Source organism: Gadus chalcogrammus, chromosome 14 (assembly GCF_026213295.1).
Source record: "Gadus chalcogrammus isolate NIFS_2021 chromosome 14, NIFS_Gcha_1.0, whole genome shotgun sequence".
NCBI classification, from domain to species: Eukaryota; Metazoa; Chordata; class Actinopteri; order Gadiformes; family Gadidae; genus Gadus; species Gadus chalcogrammus.
Genome location: NC_079425.1, coordinates 8,454,147 through 8,474,602, shown reverse-complemented (window position 1 = coordinate 8,474,602; position 20,456 = coordinate 8,454,147). Strand labels below are relative to the sequence as shown.

General features: G+C 43.9%; 2 protein-coding genes across 4 annotated transcripts in view; one reads left to right on the top strand and one right to left on the bottom strand.

Moving 5' to 3' along the window:
• Positions 1-1,007: 1,007 nt before the first annotated feature.
• On the bottom strand, positions 1,008-5,072 carry eif3m (eukaryotic translation initiation factor 3, subunit M). The gene is made up of 11 exons (XM_056608484.1): positions 4,938-5,072; positions 4,434-4,569; positions 4,160-4,298; positions 3,924-4,047; positions 3,609-3,703; positions 3,419-3,502; positions 3,207-3,306; positions 2,828-2,909; positions 1,902-2,045; positions 1,615-1,675; positions 1,008-1,420 (listed from the first exon to the last, which is right to left on the bottom strand). The coding sequence occupies exons 1-11, from the start codon at positions 4,977-4,979 to the stop codon at positions 1,297-1,299; spliced, it is 1,131 nt and encodes a 376-aa protein (XP_056464459.1). The 5' UTR covers positions 4,980-5,072; the 3' UTR covers positions 1,008-1,296.
• Positions 5,073-12,583: 7,511 nt separating this feature from the next.
• Positions 12,584-20,456, top strand: part of wt1b (WT1 transcription factor b) — an 8,267-nt gene continuing 394 nt past the window's right edge. The window contains exons 1-9 of one of the 3 annotated variants that reach the window (XM_056608465.1): positions 12,584-13,518; positions 15,351-15,473; positions 16,162-16,255; positions 18,438-18,497; positions 18,840-18,948; positions 19,058-19,202; positions 19,724-19,813; positions 20,198-20,290; position 20,456. The exon at position 20,456 is cut by the window's right edge and continues 394 nt beyond it. In XM_056608465.1, coding sequence (XP_056464440.1) covers positions 13,005-13,518; positions 15,351-15,473; positions 16,162-16,255; positions 18,438-18,497; positions 18,840-18,948; positions 19,058-19,202; positions 19,724-19,813; positions 20,198-20,290; position 20,456 — 1,229 coding nt within the window. In that variant the 5' untranslated portion in view covers positions 12,584-13,004. Of the gene's footprint in view, positions 13,519-15,350; positions 15,474-16,158; positions 16,256-18,437; positions 18,498-18,839; positions 18,949-19,057; positions 19,203-19,723; positions 19,814-20,197; positions 20,291-20,455 lie in introns of all 3 variants that reach the window. The other 2 variants (XM_056608466.1, XM_056608464.1) reach the window with 2 other exon arrangements.

Genomic DNA, 20,456 nt, shown 5'->3' with positions numbered 1-20,456 from the left:
CATCACCCAACAACTCGGCTGGCTGGAGATGGCCTAGTGGAGTTGTTTTGGGGTGCTTGGGGGGGGGGAAACCCTTTTTTCCGTGCCTGTCCAATTGGGAGATTAGTTGGCTAAATTGAAATCAAGCAGAAAGGGTAGTGCCGAGTTATGTAATTATCATTCGACTTGTATAACATTCTGTTCAGAAATTCTACTGGAAGTATAAACTCTTATTACAAGGGAAATAAGCAAAGCGGAGGACATACTCCTGAGGGGCACACAGCAGAAAATAATGTACATTCGATGCCTTGATTATAACAAGTATTCCTTTTAGTTTTGTCCTATTTCCATGGTCTGACTCCCACAGAAATTTTAAAGTATGGCTTTATGGCCTATTGGTACTCCTGAATAAAGGGAAACTAATACTTTTTAGTAATATTCCCTAACAAATGTTTGGTCTTTTTTATTGTATGAGCCTGCTGAAACAATGCTTTAGTGCTATGGCGGTCCGTGCTGATTTACTTCCAGGCCCAGCAAGGCACTCCCACACTCCTCAAGCACTTAATGCTGTTCATATATATCACCAGATATCCCTCTGGACAGGGGCCAGGTTTAAGGGAAACTAAGGGATATGCAACACTTCACTTCATGGTTAAAATGAGTTTAGAATATTAACCACGGCCAGTCATGAAAAGGAGGTCACAAGATCGAGTCATAGTGATTCACAGTAAAAGAAGCTCAACCACAACCCACTTGGCGTGTCCACATTTTAGAGACACTGAATCAGCCTTGGATGATGACACGAACGGTACTGTCAATCACAACTTCAGTTCACAGGGGGTCATCGTAAGGGCGTGTCTCTGGAGCTGCCATAACCCTGACCACCTCTCCAGTGCCGCTCGACTGTCACTTACCTGAAGTATCTCCAACAGCACTTCATAAAGATACTTCCGGTCGTGAGAAAAGTTATACTTAATAATAATTTTCAGTTATATTTGAGAATATACATAAACTCTAGTTCTCATTTTTACAAATATACATTTTAATACTAATTCAGGAAATCCAGTAACATGTATAGGATAAAATCATTCCTAATGCAACCTAAATAACTATTGTAAAACACAAAAATATTTTATAACTATACACAACCATGTTCAAGATAAAATGATTGAAATGCAACCAAAGGGGATCTCCATCATTTTTTATTTTTTGGGTCAATATAAAACAAATGGTGATCAGATTCGCCTGAGAGTTCAGGAATAAATGGGAATAGTAGGCCGAGATGGTAACCTGGGCAGTTGAGTGAAGGGATGAGAATCAAGCGGATGGTGAGAGAGTCTGCAGGCTGGTCTTTACTGTGGCTAGGTTAGCCTTCCAGGAGGTCAGGTTGTCATGAAGCTGCTGCCATTGCTGCTTGCCAAAGGTACGATGAGTGCTGTGGCTGATGAGGTGGAAACCAGAGAGGGAATACAGATGAAAATAACTCTGAACAACAAAGCAGCCACGAGAATCATGGCGCACGTTTATGAGGAAATATAGTAGACCCATTTGAGCCCATTTTTGAACGAAGTACAGTTGCTTTGAATCTGGAGCCAAACTATCAAGCTAAACAACAAATCTTGGACTTCGGTTTACCTCACAACAACTTTTCGCTGGGTCTGATCAATTTTGCAGTACACCATCTTGGTCCGGACAGCTGCAGAGTCGGAAGAAAACGGACAGAGAAGGGCTGGTTAAAGAATTTAAGCAAGCATTCAAGCCAACGATTAAGTATCACCCCAAAAGTATACAACATATTGTGAAGAAGGCGGGGAAGATGTCAAAGACCAACTAAGAAGTTTTCTTTTTCTTGACATCGTCTGTGCTCTACGGTTGCATTGAACCACAGAAGAAAAATGAGTATGAGTAGCGTTTGCCAATACCGTCGATAACGAAGGCCTCGACATCCTCAGCGTCCGTCTGGAGCTCCTGCTGCAGGGTGTCGAAGGAGATCTCCTTGAATTCCACCGCCATGCCCATGAACGTCAGCAGACGCATCTTGGCCATGTTCTGCTCGTGGGACAGGCCTGCGGAGCAACACACAAGGATCATTAACCACAACACAGACACGCTCAATTACACTTTACTCTGGGAGTTTCCCCTGTGTTAATTGGATCTCCATTCAGGAGCACGCAGTCAGGGAATCTACTCATTAATACAAACACTACATCACATCGTCTGTTTTTAGTGGGCACCCTACACACTTCAGTAATTACCCCTCAGCTTGCAGCGTTGGGACACAAAGACTGCTGCTGACAAGACGCATTCCTACTCAGTAAACAGTGCATGTTGGATCTCACGGTCTCAGTGTGTTGTTATTATCATGTGGAGCTACATATATCATTATGATGTGCCATTATTCGTCGAAAAGAAATGTAGTCAACAATATTTGGGTGTAGTCATTTGAGTGATGGAACATGTATCCTGATAAAAAAAATATATATATATATGCTGTTGACTAATCTTTAAAAGCAGTAGCAGTTCATAAACCATCTCAATCATTCAAAGGATAAACTTTCCCAGTTACAACTACATTTCGGACTGCACATAACACTAAATGTAGAATTCCTACACTAATCTGATATAAACAGGCATATCCACCAGGCCCGCAGTCAAAACACATTTGTCACTAACATAGTTACATTTGTCCTGCGTTAGTGACAAAAGTAATACAGAACTAGCAACTAATCAAATAGTCATGCAATGCATTATTTCAAAGTAGCCTCAATCTGTCATTAAAGACTCATAAAAGGCATGGGCTTTGAATGGGGAATTCATGCATCTGTTATCTTATGTCAAGGCTACTCACCAAGGGAGTCAATGAAGTCTTTGTTGCTCTGATAAAACTTAACGTATGCCGCAAGCTTTGCACTCACAAAGATGGTTAAAAGCTAGGAAAGAGGATGGGAGATATTTTCAAAAATGTAAAACAAATGAGTCACCATTCAACAAATTCATTTTGAAAGAGGGCTACAATCTAAATTATAGTTTGACTTAAATTATGAATTGCACGCATAAATAGGGTAAAATTCCCCTAAAAATTTGGAATAAACAAATACTTTTGAATACAAGACCAGAAAACAATAGAGCTAACAACAGAAATCAATAATAAATATAGATACTTTTATTTTACAGCTACTAAAGCAATATATATATTGCAGAACCAGTGCTACCATGTTGATACTCACATCGTGGATAAGCTCTCCCTCCAGAAAGCGGACTGGTTTCAGGGCCAGCAGATGGTCGAACAGGAAAGTGTTGGGGTCTTTCAGAGCACGGACAATACATCTAAAAGGATAGTCATAGAAAGAGGAAGAAGTAGAAATGTGTTTATGACAATGTAATTTCATAGGACTCTCAATGAGCATTGAGGGGAAAAAAGTAATGCCCTTCTCCTTACCTGTGGGCATCAACACGAGCTTGTGAAGCATTGTCTTCTGTGTAACTTCCCAGCAACTCCACCATCACCTTAGCTGCCGACTCACTGTCACACAACACAAACCAGACCAGTCATGAAAAACTGGGCCAATCAATGGCTCCCCTTGAGCAGATGCACCCACAGGGCCAGGCGGATATCATTCCACACTTACCCTTTTTTACAGTCCACCAATGCCTCATACACCAGCCTGAGGAGTGTGTGCTTCTTCTCTGTGTTGAGGTTCCAGTCAATGATCCACTTCCGAACCTGAGCATGCAGACAAACACATCACCAAAACATTTCTTGAAATCTTCCATTCGTAGCGACCTTTGATATCGGTTCAAACGAGCTCCATTGCAATTGAGAGAAAAAAATTAAAATCAGACTAGAAAACCTTTCTAAATCGAGAGAAAACTTGTCTTTGAATAGACAAAGTTAGGTTGCCCTGTAGCCATAGCTGTCTGTTGGCATGGTAACAGATTCTTACCTGGTCCAGGTCAGTGGGGATGAAGGCAATGGCATTACAAGTTGCCGCCACCTTGATGAGCCCACAGAAGACGGAGTACCTCACTGGGGTGGTCTCATCCATGCCATGGAACAAGTTACTTAGCCTGAAAAACAATAAAGAAATATGATTATTATTAAAGGTACTTCGTTTTAAGAGAATTTTACCAGATGCGTCCTAGTGTAATGCCTTTAAACAAACATGGTTATGGGACTCACAGCTGCATCCTTAGGGAGGGTCTCTCTCCTTCGCGAAATTTCACCAGCTTCTCACAGAGACTCTCAATGAGAGCCTCCTGCTTTTCTGTCTCGAGGATCAACAATAGCGACACAATACTGTTCATCACACTCTCCACCTCTGCAGAGTGATAGAGAACAAAAATAGTTACGTAAAGTCCACATGGAGGTCTTCATTAATACTTCAATTTGGGATTGTTTAATAAGCCACACTTTAATTAAGTGACATTTCATTTGAATGTATGTGCCACAACACCTTTGTCGTCATCCTTGAGGCAGACGTCACACGCCTCGATGATCTGGGCCAGATCCACATGGAGTCCGCCTTCAGTGGAGTTCTCTTCAGAGATCTCGGCTCCTTTAGATTTCAAGTAGGCTCTGAGTTCCAAGGCCTGTCAACAGGACGTGCGGAATTATTGTATGCACCAGAGAAGGGAACACATAAAAACAGGCAACATCCTTCTTATTCATTTTTTTTATATAATGCAGCCGGTCTACGTGGTTGACGGGTTGGTAATAGAGAACACAATGAAGAGATTAGCGATGGTGTGCCATAGCGTGCTTTGACTGGTGTAATATTCTGCTATACCGCAATAGATAAGGGTAGCATCTGGTAGCTAGTATCACTGCTGTGGTACATTCTTGCTAGTAGCCTATCATGCTAAGCTAACTATTATGCTAATTATTGTTTAGGCCTATATAACGTGTCTACGAGTTTAGGCAGACATTGAACTACGTTTGTAATGCACAAATGCCGTACCTGGTCTTCCTCGGTGATGTCAATAAATGCTGGGACGCTCATCCTGGATGATTTTGCGATCTTAGCTTAAATCCACGCTCTCACCACTGCTTACCCAGGGTAAAGGAAAGATTGCCGGCGTAGTATTTGCACTTCCGGGTGAATCTCTTAAAGTGACAGAACTCTTATAAGAAACTTCATGTGGGCATTCGGGTGGTACCTACTTGATGAAAATCAAGGAACTGTAAAAACCTATCTTGCTTCTTCCCCACCCTTTCTTTTTATAAAAAAAATAAATGCCATATGTCTTGTGGTTAGGTAATTTCACCTACCATAGGAAATGTTTTCCTATGGCCAGTTTGGTCTTAAAACTGTTTTAGGACTTGCATCTCTTTTTCTTTGATAGAATCAGTTGACCTCCTTAATTGTACGACTTCCAAAATGGCTCAACCATAATGACTCGCTCATTCACTTTTCTCTTATCAAGGTATCGATCTTCTTCTGAGGGGCTTGATAAGAGATACAGGGGTGAGGGTGTCATTCAGGAAAGGTTATCTGATGGAATTACATGGATTTACGTGGACCACCATGGCAGACCCCAGAAAGCTCACCAATTGGAACAATACAAGCATCAGAGGGGAACACGCTTCTGCAACAACACTCCCACTCACTGATAGTTTGCCGATATGGGGCCTTCCTCGACCCATCTATCAAGTAGAGATTCTGTGTATAGGGACTGTGGCAGGCCACTGGGTGATTGAGGTGGGTAAGGTTAAGAGTGTAAGTGGACCTCTGGTTCACCCTAAAACCCTCCACTCAGGTTACCAACAACAGTTAAAGTGTCAAGCAGGCTATCCTACATCATGGAGTTTGGGCTCCTCCATCAGTGGTGCATTGTGCCATGAAGGTGGTGGTCAGGGGGGGGGGGGGATAATGTACTTTATTTGTGTTGACTGAATAAAGCAAGACATAGCAATAGCTGATTAACACAATTACCACAACTCAAAATTTAAACAACTTAAAATGCACAAATCAATGCATTTCTGGTTGAATTCCAACAAGATTTAAATTACAGTTGATTATAGAACAATGGCCAAAAACAGCTGAACACAAGACACAAATGAAGCACTCTAATTATTATGCTGTCATAGCAACCCTTATGCCCACGATTCAATAGATACATTTTCGTGACAGCAAGCACAATCTAACTAGCGTGATACTGGGTTGGTTTATCGGGCGGGCAGGGATGTCTCATCATAATTCCTTGAAAGTGCTAAAATTGCACAAGACAGTTACCACTGCATTTGGAGCATTTAGCGTGTGGTATAGTTTTGAGCAGGACAAAGGCCATTTCATAATGTTATGGATGGAAATGGTTGGAGCAGCGTTTCACCATAACATTCACCAACTGCGTCATGCTGTTCGGAAGGCAAGTGCCTGGTACAAGATCTCTCTTTCTCTCTCCCCTCCCCCCTCTCTCTTTCTTTATCTCTCTATCCCTCTCTCTCATTCTATCTCTCTCTCTCCCTCTCCTTCCCTCTCTCTCCCCCCCTCTCTCTCCCCCCCCTCTCTCTCTCTCTCTCTCCTTCCTCCTCTCTCTCTCTCTCTCTCGCTCTCCTTCCCTCTCCCTCTCTCTCTCTCTCTCTCTCTCTCTCTCTCTCTCGCTCTCCTTCCCTCTCCCTCTCCCTTTCTCTCTCTCTCTCTCTCTCTCTCTCTCTCTCTCTCTCTCTCTCTCTCTCTCTCTCTCTCTCTCTCTCTCTCTCTCTCTCTCTCTCTCTCTCTCTCTCTCTCTCTCTGCCCTGGTAAGCTGTCACTGCAAGGAATTTATGTCTACTTCTCCATACGTCTTCTTGTGCAATGTTGAGGTTTTCATTAGCTGACTAACCACTGGTGTCAAGTGCCTGGCAAGTTTCAAGTCCAAAACATCGTTTTTGGGGGGCACTTTGATGCTTCCAGGTGCAAGTAAGACAATGTTTTGTCCTAGATTAAGGTTGATGTGATACAATATTCACAATTCAAAAGAACACGCTTCACACAGAAATAAGGCGTACACTTACAATGACACTGTACCTGGCACAAATGTAATGTAATTCGCTACTAGTCTGTTTTCTATCATTTTAAAGAACGGCCTTTCTCTGACACTGTAGTCTCCCCATTAGCCACATGAATGTGTTGGCGGCAGAGTGTGTTTATAGTAAGTCTCTGATAGGATGTAACTGGGTAGTGTATGTGTCCAGATTTCAGCGGAAGACTGCTGACCATTCTAGGCAGAAAGTCAAACTTTTGAGTTCTTACAAGAATCCATGTAGAAAATGGAAGGTAAGGTATGTGTAGGATTTCCTCCAACTAATTGGATTTCAATGTATAATAACAAAAACCATTTAATCTAGCATATCGTAAATTATTACAAAATAATGTGGAAAACAGGGCAATATTTGTGTTTACATATAGATATACATAAATGTACTTCTGGAGACTGTTTGTACAGGTGCAATTATAATTACCGTTAGTCACATGTGTGCTAGGTTCATATTAATGCAATTCAGCCATTATTTTGTTGAAAATAATTACTCTGAGGACTTCTTTAGCTGCTGGAAAATTGCCTGCTTAGCATGCTGAAAGACGAATGGCTATACGTCGAGTGTCAGCTATGAGTTAAGTGTGTTAGCTAATCCCAGGTGTTTCTTTCTTTCGGGTCAGCAAGCCAACTTTCTTTTCTTTTGTATCTTTCCTTTGCCAAATGGTTATTATCCATGTAAATCAATCTCACGGTTATCCTCCAACATGGCTGCCTGCCTCTCACCCACTAATTGTCTGGTTCCCACAGTTCCTCTCACCTTCGCAACCTCTGAGAAATCCCCCTCGTTGGGCTCATCCGTCAGCCAGTGACCTTGTCGGGATGCATCACTTGAGTAACTTCCCTAGGTGGAGTCAATGGCTAAACTATTTACATGCTGACCCAACTCCTGATGTTTGCTTTTGTTTGCTTTGTGTTCCCTTCGGTTGAAACATGGAATGAGACGTGTTCACATTCAACACGGACACACACATTGTTTTGGTAAATTTTCCACAAAATCGACGCTTAAATGTACACCCCCAGAGGACAGCAGAAGTGCGTTGACCTCCATCGTATGTATTCATCTTCGTAGTCACACTTTGTTGTCCTACTGTAAGCGAGCCTAGTATTGACAACTGTAAACAGCTGGTCCGTCATCACTGCACTCATATTTTCTGCTCTTATGCACACAAAAAAAGCAGCACAGAGATAGACTCCCACAAAGCTACAGTCCAATATCCTCCCCTCTTCATACAATAAATCAAACATTGCTTATTTGAACTTTGTGTTTGTTTGCAGGCCCTGTTTAATTAAAGCCCACCCCCTCCAAGAAAACGGTTCACTTGGTGGCGAAAGCACATTTGGTAAGACTTGAAAAGAAGCTGTGGTATGTAAAATCCCGCCGTTATCTATCCATATCACTTAATGAGCACAGCACACCGTCCTCATATCACGCCGTCAGAGCAGCGCCATCCATCACGGAGGGTTCACGGTAGTGCTGGTGAGCTATCTGAGGTCATTAATTCCACTATCTGGAATGTGTGCACTTTGTTGCTGCTCCTAATGGCAAGAGAAGAAGAGCAAAGGCTCCATTTCTTTTTTTTTTGTTGCAGGAATTTGGATATTCCAGTCTGGATAGGTTGACTCGTGGCTTTATACATGACGGATGGGCCTCTTGTCGTTTGCGCTATCCACGTTGAGCTGACGAGGAGAAGCCAAAGGAATTGTAAACAGTGCAGTCATATCAAGGACAAATGTATCCACAGTCCAATTTCTTTTTTCTATTATAAAAGTTGAACACTTTAAATAAAGGATCTAACATTGCAGATTGACTGCAAGAGATTTGAAAATGTGCGTTACCCAGGAGAGCAGTAGAAAATACAGATAAGATTGCTACTTTTACTGCTTTTCTATTGATGATGATTTATACAGTGAACACAGATACACTATTGTGATCCAATCATTTACGTCCAATCCAACTTGTAACAGTAAACCTTGAGTTTAACTTCAAGATAAAGTTGAATAATTCTTCTAAGGAAAAGTTATGTTGGTGGGTGTTAAAAGTGTTTATTTATTTTAGAAGTTTCTGAAACCTGGAAACACTCAGTAAAACGATCTTGGGAAACATCTGGTCTCTTCTACATTAACCCTAAAATAAATTAAAAACCTCTTTGTGATTGAGGCACACACGTTTTAAACATAAAAAAGAAGCAGAAATGTTAAAGACTCAATCTTGGTATTTCCCTTGCAATCTGCCGTCGGTGGCCATGGTTTCACTTTTACAATGTATACCGCTGTCGGGTGGTGGTTCCCATCGTCACAACGTCGCCAGAGTCATCCGGTTAAACATTCTCAAATACGCATGATGATCTTCAAGGTTACGGTAAAACGCAACAACCGCTCGCAATATCGCAGACGCTGACTGACTTACTTATCCACAGCTGCTGGGGTGTGACAGGCCAGGAAAGGCTGAGGTTTACTGTAAAACGTCTGATAAAACGTGGCCTCGTCCATGACTAACCAGCCACCTGCTGGGATGAACTAGAGGCTGTGGGATGGAGCATTGCAGACATGACCACACCACTTCTGTTTGGTGATGTGTTTACGAAATTGACACATGTATTCATTGGAATTTGAAACCGCAAATGAAAAATAATTTAGTCCAAGGACGGACACACACGTACACAAACCCAAAAATACAAACACATTGGAGTTATAGAGGATAATGTAAGGGCTGGTAGAGGGTATTAAGGATTGATAGAGGATCACCTATGGGAAGATAAATGTAAGGATTGATAGAGGGGAGATGTGTAATCGGCAACATAAAGGAGTGGACGTGTGTGGAACATCGTTGGACACTGCTTAGACAATAAACCAGTCTGAAGTCTTACGCACACACACACACACACACAGCCACACACACACACACACACACACACACACACACACACACACACACACACACACACACACACACACACACACACACACACACACACACACACACACACACACACACGCACACACACACCACGGAACCCCCTGCTTGCTTTCCATTGCTGCTTATCTCCGTTCTGATACCCTGCACTTTGAAGTGTCTTCACAGTTGATAGGAACGAAAATTAAAACCCAAAATGTAGGCCTACATCTGTGGTGATTAAAGTGGGGGAGCAGGGAAGTCTAAACTGTGAGAACCCCCCCCCCCCCCCCCCAACCCCACACTATTCAACAGACTTTTTTTGGTGAATTGTCGCAAATGTAATGAATTATAGATAGAAGACACCACAGGGCTTAGAGACTCACTTCTTTCATGGCAGCCATTCGTTTTGCAATGACTGCTTTTTCTGTAGAGGCCGCGGACCGAAAAAAAGAAGGGACTGGTGAAATATTATGACACGTTTCTGGAGATTTGTTATCCGCTCGTTTTAGTGCCTCTGTGCACTAAAACAATTACAGTCTGATGTTTTTACAGTCTCAATGATTTAACGGCTGCTTTTTTATTCCACAGTTCATAATGTGTACATCGCGTGTGATCAAAATAAAATACTGCAATAACCCTGGCACTGAGCAGCAGCACCTAGACCAATTTCTACCAAGTGCTTGAGTATACCTACACCTACCGTGTCTCGCTCAGTCGAGCCACAATGTTTTCCTCACAGACTTGCCCGCCTCAAAGCGCGATTGTCTTCCTCACCAGTCTGGCAGGCTTTCTGTTGAGGGGTCAGACCCAGAGCCAGTATATTGGCTGTTTCCCTTCCTCCTCCCTGCAGTGATGTTGTTTTAAACCCAGAGTTAGCCGGAGATTGATCTAAGGAACCAGAGAGTATTTGGGGGCTCCCATCCGTCAAAGGCACTGAAAAGGGCTTGTTTTCTCCTGAGCTCTGTCACCCCTGATGAATCCCAGTGAAAAGACCCCACTGGGGAAGGCCCACAGTCAGAGACTGCCTTGGGTCAGCAATTTCTGCTTGTGTTTTTTAAGGATATATTTTATTTGTCCAGCATATTCCATGCAAGCGTTGTATCCTTTTCGATTTTTCTTTTCTTATGTTGGTGTTTATTTTTTGTAGCGGGCGGACGAATGGAGAACGTCTCATTGTTTTTGGACCGGTTTTATTTTCCCTCCCCCCAAAAACATGGGCTACTTGAATGTCTTTGGAAAGGCTCTGGGCTCCCTCTGGGACAGAGAGCTGCCTTTGCACTATTTATTTGTTCCGGAAAATGTCAAAGAGCACATTTAGATGACACAAAATCACCAAGAGAGTTTGCGGTCTTGCCTTTAACATGTTGGGCTGCTTACGGGAATCGGTCGAAGGACAGGGGGCTGTCGTGCAGCAACAATAATAGCCTACGCGGCTTCCTGAGTAGACTCAAGTCCATTGAAGGAGTTTACTGTTATGTTCCTCCCTCTCTCTCAATTTATTTTTGATGTGTCTGTATAAGCAGCGTGTATACGAAAATAGAACTGCGATCAGTGAAGACGTTTTTTTGCCTAGGGGAATACAATGGCTTTAGATTTAGGGAAGCGTTAAAGTCGGATTACGTCAGAAAAAATAAGAAATAAGAAAAAAAAGAGTGTTCTCGAGTAGTTGCGCTGGTGAAATAAGGATAGTACTGTGTCCTAAATAGTTTTCTTGACATGTTTCACAATAAGTGAGCAACCAGATGGAAAGAGCAGCTAGTTGTAAGGCCTTCCCAGCAAGTACCAAGCCCACTGATTTCATCATCATCATCATCGCTTGCAAAAATCTGTCTGACTTCAATATTTCTTCTTTTCCCTGTGTACATTCCTTCATCTCTATATCTACGCCGAGCACCCCCCCCCCCCCCACCCCCACATGGGCTTCTCCAGCCCCCCCCACCCAACGTTAAAGTTGAATGGGAGGTCAGTGACTTTCACTGGAAGCCAAGACTAGTATTCCAGATGGTGGTGACAGGAATCGGTGGACATGGGCACGGACACAGACTAACCCCCACTCCGCTCATAGATTTGCATCTCAGACGTTAGGTGACACCCAAAGGGGAGCAGGGGAAAGGACCCTAAATAATAAGTGGGAGTAAATCAGGCCAGCGACCCAGGAGAGTTAAACTATAGCTTCTGTAGCATTTATATTAAAAAAAAATTCACTTTCCCTTTATTCCGTTTGACATTATATTTTTTTCATTATTTTGTTTTATTTGTTTAATTCATTATTTGTGCTCACAGTCTGTAATGTGTTCATTTGTTTTGTTTTGGTACCACAGATAAAAACAAGTAGAATAACAATTTCTTTCGCCCTTTGAACCGAAAATGGTTAATGCTTTGTCAAATATGTCGATTTATTGAACTATGAATTTAGCTATACGTTCATTATGACACACACACACGCACAAATACACACCCACACACGCACACCCACACACACACGCCCACACGTCCACACACACACTTCAAACAACACATGACCTTGTGAAATGTGAAAAAAAAAGGGTTTTACACCCACAAGCACAAATGTGACATTAGTCAGAATATACTGAGAACTCTGAAGTCTGCTGAGAGAGAAGCAATGGAGTCATCCCAGATAACTTCACTCCTCCCACTGCCCAATGGTTAGGCAGTATTTGAGCTCTTTAGACTAGTAAGAAAAGCCAGACATTAGCTATAGACGTACAAGACGCCTTCACCCTCAGACACACACACACACTCACACACACACCCATACACAATTACACACTGCCACTCCCACTCCAAGCAACAGCCCACTGTGGACCAGGACATGAGCTGAAATTCCACACACACACACAAACTCACACACACACACACACACACACATACATACACACACAGACATCTTTAGGTTTGTCGTACAGGTTCCTACCAGTTCACACCACAGCTCCCATCGCTATACGCACCAGGCTGAGACGGAGACCACTACCAAGGAGGAGACGATGTCATCGTAGCGGACACACGTTTCTGGGGGATTCCGTTCCAGGTTTTTTGGGAGTTCAGTGATCCTCATTCTGTACTTGTGAACAGAAGCTCCTACCAGAGTTGAATGCACCTTGACCAGCAACCAATCATTTGGAATCATCCGGACTGGGCCCTTCCTCCCTCTGCGGACCACTGTAAGACGTCTTCCACCATGCTGACTGAGCCGTGCGGGGCCATGGGGGCTATGGGGGCCGACGTCAGGGACTTGGCCCTCTTGCCCCAGGGCCCTCCTCCACCCATGCAGCCCATACCGGGTGCCGGCGGAGGCTGCGGGGTGTCTGTCGGGGGCGGCCAGTGGACGCAGCTTCTGGACCTCCATCCTGGGTCTCCGTACGGCTCCCTGCCCCCCCACCACTCCCTCATTAAGCAGGAGCCGGGCTGGGGCAGTCCGGACCCCCTGGAGGACCCCCACTGTGGCCTGGGGGCCTTCACGGTGCACTTCTCCGGACAGTTCACCGGAGCGGGCCCCTGTCGGGTGGGGCCGTTTGGGGAGCCAGCCACGGGCCAAGCCAGGGTGTTTCCTAACGGAGCCTACCTGCCAAACTGTCTGGACAACCCTCCAGCTCCCAGGAACCAGGGTAAGTACCTAGACACACGTTGGACACGTCGCTCTGTCGATGCGGAATATTTCAATGCAAAGATAAATAAAGAACTGTCAAACGTATCGACATGTATTTTAATTGAAGTGAGCGTTCCATCTAACATCCCTTATTGTCTCCGGCTGTTGGCGCTACAGGAATTTGGCTTTGTCTCTATTGTCATAGTTCAGGAGAAAGTGTGTGTTTTGCTTACATTAGGCCTTACTTTGTGTGTGGGGTCTATGAGGTGTTGTGACTGACCGACGGAGAGGAATGGTTCCGTACTGGGTCAATGTGTCCTGTGTCAGGAATCCTGTCACCATTTACTGGTACAGGTCATACAGAGAGTCAGCGATGCGCACTTCTGTTTTCCTCGGAACAGTCAAGGCAGTATCTGAATTTGTTGATGTCTACTGAATATCCATGCATAGTTTGCAGATGGTAGCAATTGTTCTTATCAATATGAATATTTGTTGAAGCTTAAAATATTTTGCGATTACTAAATCGCCTTTTTCATTTTAATAGGGCTAGGGTTAAACAGGCGTGGAAGTTGTGAGTGGTTTTTGACTACTGTGTTATAGGGATGTTAATATTTACACTATATCCTAATTCAAATTGTAAAATGAGCAATCAAAGTTTGAATTCATTTTAGTTTATTTTATTTTCGGGTTATTGCTTTTTGCAGAACTTTTGACAGTGATTGTAAAATATGAAGCAAACAACCATGAATAGGGGGTCCCGTTAATCCCATGCTTCTGAGACAACTATTTAATTGCTCATTTAAATTAGATAGAAGGGACTAAGTAAACTAGACAAGTAGATTATTTCAGTGGCCTGTAGTATATTTTATTAATAAGATAACCTTTCCAGGTCGATAAGACGACCACACACTAACCCCCATGCTAGCGTAGCGATTAAAAAAGTGTATTTCCATTACAAAGCAGATTGGAACCGCAGTTGCGAAGCTTAGCAAAAAATGCAACGACCTCAACAAAATAAAAAGATTAAAAATGTGCGTGAGGTCAATTTCTTTATTCAACCTGTTCTGTAAATCCCCACACAAAGCGGGAGAATTTTGAGAGTTGCTTGCCACAGAAGATCATTGTGCAATAAGCTGTGTATCATATATTTTTATTGTGTTGGCTCTGTTATGTACCATAAGGAAGTCGGGCTCAGCGTTTAATAAAACATAAAAGAGATACTTCTTATTCATTTATAAAATAATTGATAGGAATTGTAAAACAAAAATAGATCTCTAAGTGCATGGGTCTTTTATGTGTAATTATTATTATAATGAGTATTATTACTTTATTATTGTCATTGTTATTATTACTAGCAGCATAATTATTATTCTAAAGGGATGGTTACAAGTGAAGCACCGGTAGTATTCGTCATCGATTAATCCTTGACTCCTCACATTGAACAAAGAAACGTAGAGGGGGGGGAGGGAGGGAGGAATGGAGGAGCAGCTCTTTTGGGAAGCAAGCTAGGGCAATATCCCTGCTAAATTTGCACACTACTGAATTCCAGACTTGACTGTTGTGTGTTTCCTGTGTGTCTTATGTGTATTGGTCATTGTCGATGTCTTAACGTATATTTCTTGTATGCTTTTATCTTTTTACCTGTCTGCAAACCAAGATTCCCTTTGGGATAATAATAAACCTACTACTACTACTACTACTACTACTACTACTACCACTACTACTACTACTACTACTACTATCTTGGAATTCAAGTCACTGACCAGAAATCTCCCCATTTCAGAAACAACTAATACCTGGTTGTTTTTCAAGTCCCGGTTGATCTGAATCTCCCCCCTGACTCCTCCACAGGCTATGGAGGAGTGGGGCTGGACGGACCCCCTAGTTACGGACACACTGCGTCCCATCACAGTCCCCAGTTCTCCGGCCTCTCCTTCAAACATGAGGACCCGTTCCCCCCCCAGAGCAACATGGGTAACTATTCAGAACGCACCTATCTGCCTATGGGACAGGGAGGCTGTGGTAGGCCCTCCTTGCGGTAAACTACTTCCAGGAATATTGAAATGCTATTCATGGTTATTATGAGTATGTGTATTCGCTTCTGCTTTCTGTATTTCTGTCACCCAGGTTAGTATGCAAATCAACACACAGACACATGCAAATATACACACACACACACACACACACACACACACACACACACACACACACACACACACGCACACACGCACACACGCACACACGCGCACACACACACACACACACACACACACACACACGCACACACACACACACACACACACACCTGAATAACTCCTCTGCTCTCAGAGTGCATTGCTGCTAGCTGCAGAAGTAATGGCTTTAGGAAATAGTTTGATGTGTCTCTTTGCGATGTCAGAGCCTCTCCGGGGTCCAATATACTTTATGGAGCTGAAAAGGAGCATTGTGCCGCACTGTTCATGTTGGAACGCTACCTTGCACCGCCCTGCGTACACGCGCATTCAGAGTGGACACATCTGTGTGGTGTGGAAAGTAACAGGCCTTTTTATGGTCATGTATGTGAAATGTGTTTAGGGCTTCTGTAGGAGAGCTGAAGGTTGTGTGGAAAACAGCGTTATTATGAGGGATTTTTGTGACCTTGGCGGGTGTTGTGCTTCAGCAGATCAGCAGTACCCGGCACCCCCTCCCATGTTTGGCTGTCACAACCCGGCCGAGAGCTGTCCCAACAACCCGCTGCTACTGAGGAACTACAACAGGTACGTGGGCTTTAGTCACGTACGGCTTCCGTATCCATCTCCTCCCTGTTCCAGCCTTTCCAGGTCAAACAAGTCATGATTTTTTTTTTTCATGTGGGACATTAATTTGTGACATGGTTTGTGAATTGTCGGAATTTTTGGATTTACATTGAATTTACAATGCAGCCGATGGAATCGTTTCTTTGTGGAATTTTATGAACGTTAAATCAATGCTAAACAGATTATTATGTGGTATATTACAATACTGGGATTTAATGGGTGGTGTATTACTTGACACAGTAAACTAAATACTAAACCTGAGCGACGACCATCACTATTAACAACAACAGCACTCAGAGTAACCAATGCTTTGCAGGAGGAGGCGCTATTGCTGTGGTTTTATTTCAGCGGACAGGAACTCTTTAACTGTTCAGTCCGCTGAGTAAGGAATCAACGTAAAGCACTTACACGTCACACAAACCGCCTGCAGAGCTTTGACTCGCTACACCTTTGGTCATTTCGGCACATGCGTAAATTTTGCCCTGAGCCAGGCTTAAGCCCAGTGTCAGCCTGCTCTGTGGTAATTTGTGGTGCTGGCTGTTTTAAGTGCTGCCCACAGGTGCTCAGCAGGCGCTAAACAAACAGTGGTGGGGGATGGAGGGTTGATCTGCCCTGTATCCATCCTGAGTAGAAAATAAATAAAATAGATGGATGGAGAGAGGGTCGAAGTTCAATGAAACTGAAGTAAGTGCCAGTTGAAAATAAAAACAAATGAGGGATTACTGGAAAGTATTCTCCATATACTCAAGACTGGGAAGAGTTTCGGTCATTGTTGATTTAAACAGATTTCTTCTGGGGGCATTTCTTTACGGGATGCAAAACATGTTACGGGGCAAATTAAGGTTAAATTCCTTGAATGTTGTCCTGATTTGTTATTAACCACCGAGAACAAGAGGAACCCAAACAGCGGAACAACACTTGATAAGAGAGGAAAAGATCCCTGTTTGTAGGCTTCATAATACAGAACTTCAAACACACACCCACACACACACACGCGCACTCACACACACACACACACACACACACACACACACACGCACCCACCACACACACGCGCACACACACACACACACACACACACACACACACACACACACACACACACACACACACACACACACACACACACACACACACACACACACACACACACATCTCAACAAACCTATACACACACAACCCGAACCACAAACACACACATACACAATTCTAAACACATACACGCATCCCAATACACACATCTGCACACACACACACACACACACACACACACACACACACACACACACACACACACACACACACACACATACACACACACACACACACACACACAGAGCAGCGTATGCAAGTCGTCAGCAAGCCTCTAGTTCACCGCGGCTCTGAGCTGATTAGCTAGCCGTCAGTGCTCCTCCATACTTCCACTCAAGGACACATTCAGCAACAGCTTCCAAAATTCCCCCTGCAACTATTCTCCCTCCTTTAATGATTGGTGGGTGGAGTGATGTCATGCACCGCTCCACGGTGTACTAGGCACGGACGCACTCAGCTAGTGTGTGTGTGTGTGTGTGTGTGTGTGTGTGTGTGTGTGTGTGTGTGTGTGCGTGTGTTACTCAGTATTGTGTGGACAGGATGTGTTACTAACCTGGCTATCTGGACTTCCCCTGATTTAATGGCCGCACTACACTCTCCCTCTCTCTCTCTCTCTCTCTCTCTCTCTCTCTCTCTCTCTCTCTCTCTCCCTCCCTCCCTCCCTCCCTCCCTCCCTCCCTCCCTCTCTCTCTCTCTCTCTCTCTCTCTCTCTCTCTCTCTCTCTCTCTCTCTCTCTCTCTCTCTCTCTCTCTCTCTCTCTCTCTCTCTCTCTCTCTCTCTCTCTCGCACAGACACAAACACACAAATACACACACACTCTTGAACATCCACAGACACACTCAAATATCCCCCAAATATCTCCCACCTCTCTAACCTGTGAGGCAGAACTAACTTTAGCTTTTTTTATGCTTCTGAGCATTTGATACACTAACAGATGTTTATGCAGTCGTTAAAGCAATGTTTTCTTTCTGTTAGTATGCTTAAAAAACAGAAGCTGGCTGATTGAGCATGACACTGAAGTCTGACCCCATCTACTGTGTGTGTTGCTTAGTGACAACCTGTACCAAATGGCGTGGAACCCAATGAACACTCTGGCATCTACCATGAAAAGGTGGCTTTCGTCCCATAATAAGCTCAAGCTTTGCTTATAACATAGAGACATGTTTGTGCATGTTTGTGGGTTTTTGTTTAATTTTAATGTCAACAAATATATACAGTATATACATAGATATCATTTTTTTGTTTTAACATAGTTATTATGAAATCATCCATCAATTGTGTGCAATCAACACATTTGTGTTTGTATTGAAGTGGACTATATTAGTGCTTCAATATTATACTCAGAAAAACCTCACAATCGTATCATTTATTTTAACAACAGCTCATTTCAGATGACCTTAGTATTGGTAACTTTTAACCAACCCTTGCCTACCCCTGTCCCCTCCGCCTCCAGCCACGCCCCCAGCTACGAGAACGACCCCCCCGCACCCACCCCGCCCGTGGTCCTGAGCTGCAGCGCCCAGTACCACATACACACACACGGGGTCTTCCGGGGCCTGCAGGTAAGACCCTCGTCATCACTCACCTTCTGACCTTCCCACTTATCCGAGCCATATATTTACCCTTGCAAATTCTATCCGTCCGTCCGTCCGTCCGTCCCTCCCCACGCAGGACGTCCGAAGGGTGCCTGGCATCGCGGCCCCGGTGGCCCGCTCGGTGGACGCCACCAAACGCCCGTTTGTGTGTCCCTACCCCGGCTGCACCAAGCGCTACTTCAAGCTGTCCCACCTGCAGATGCATGGCCGCAAACACACAGGTGACCGGACCACACCCGCCTCTCACACACCTGCCTGCCCTCATCCAGCCTCTAACACAACCTCAGAGGAGAGAACACGTGACGCGGGTCACAGAGCACGATGATGTAGGGTGCCCGTTTGGTCGTTTACAGATGCTTTGATCCTTAAGCATCTAAGAGGTGAGGCTGAGAAAAATCAGAGCGTAAAATCTGAATGGCTTGTGGAAGGGTGGCTGTAGGAGTCCGAAATAGCTCTCAGAAAAAACGATAGTATGTGAAAGTCATTTGAGAATTCAACATATTAAATCGTCTGCAGCACCATCTAATGTTTTATCTTAGCTTATACGTCTGCATGGAAAAGCAGCACTTTCTTCCGGTTGGTCTGATAGCTGGTAATTAGCCGATATAAATTAAAGCAACACACCATGGCGTCACATTTCCCCAGTAGGATGATGGCGATGGTGATGATGATGATAATGATGATGATGATGATGATGATGATGATGATGATGATGGTGGTGATGGTTGCATTGATGTTTCAGGGGAGAAGCCGTACCAGTGTGACTTCACAGACTGCGGCCGAAGATTCTCTCGCTCAGACCAGTTGAAGAGACACCAGCGCCGACACACAGGTACAGTCCACACACACACACACACACACACACACACACACACACACACACACACACACACACACACACACACACACACACACACACACACACACACACACACACACACACACACAGAAACAAACAGAAACACTGATAAACGAAAAACTGTTGGTTTGTTCAACAACAGTTATGTCTTAAGCCCCACTTAACCGACATATGATAAATGCCCATCGGTTATTTAATCTTTCATAGATTCTTGGTATTACAAATGTTTTCCCAGAACAGACAAAAACAGTTAGGTGATATTGATGTACTCTTTTGTTTTGACACCTGGTTTTGTCTACATCTACGCAACATCTAATAATGTGCTAACCTTTGCCCCCTCTCCCCATCTGTGTGTAGGAGTGAAGCCTTTTCAGTGTGCGACGTGTGAGAGAAAGTTTTCACGGTCAGACCATCTTAAGACGCACACTCGGACTCATACAGGTAAAACAAGTGCGTATACCTTTTATTTTACTACCTCTCTATTCTCCATTGAACAATTAAGGACCAAGGGATACACCCCATCGTGGGCGGTATCACATGAAAACACCCCCATGGCACAGCAAATGCTTTGAGACAAAGATACTAAATGTGTCCCATTCCTTCACCGTTCCACAGG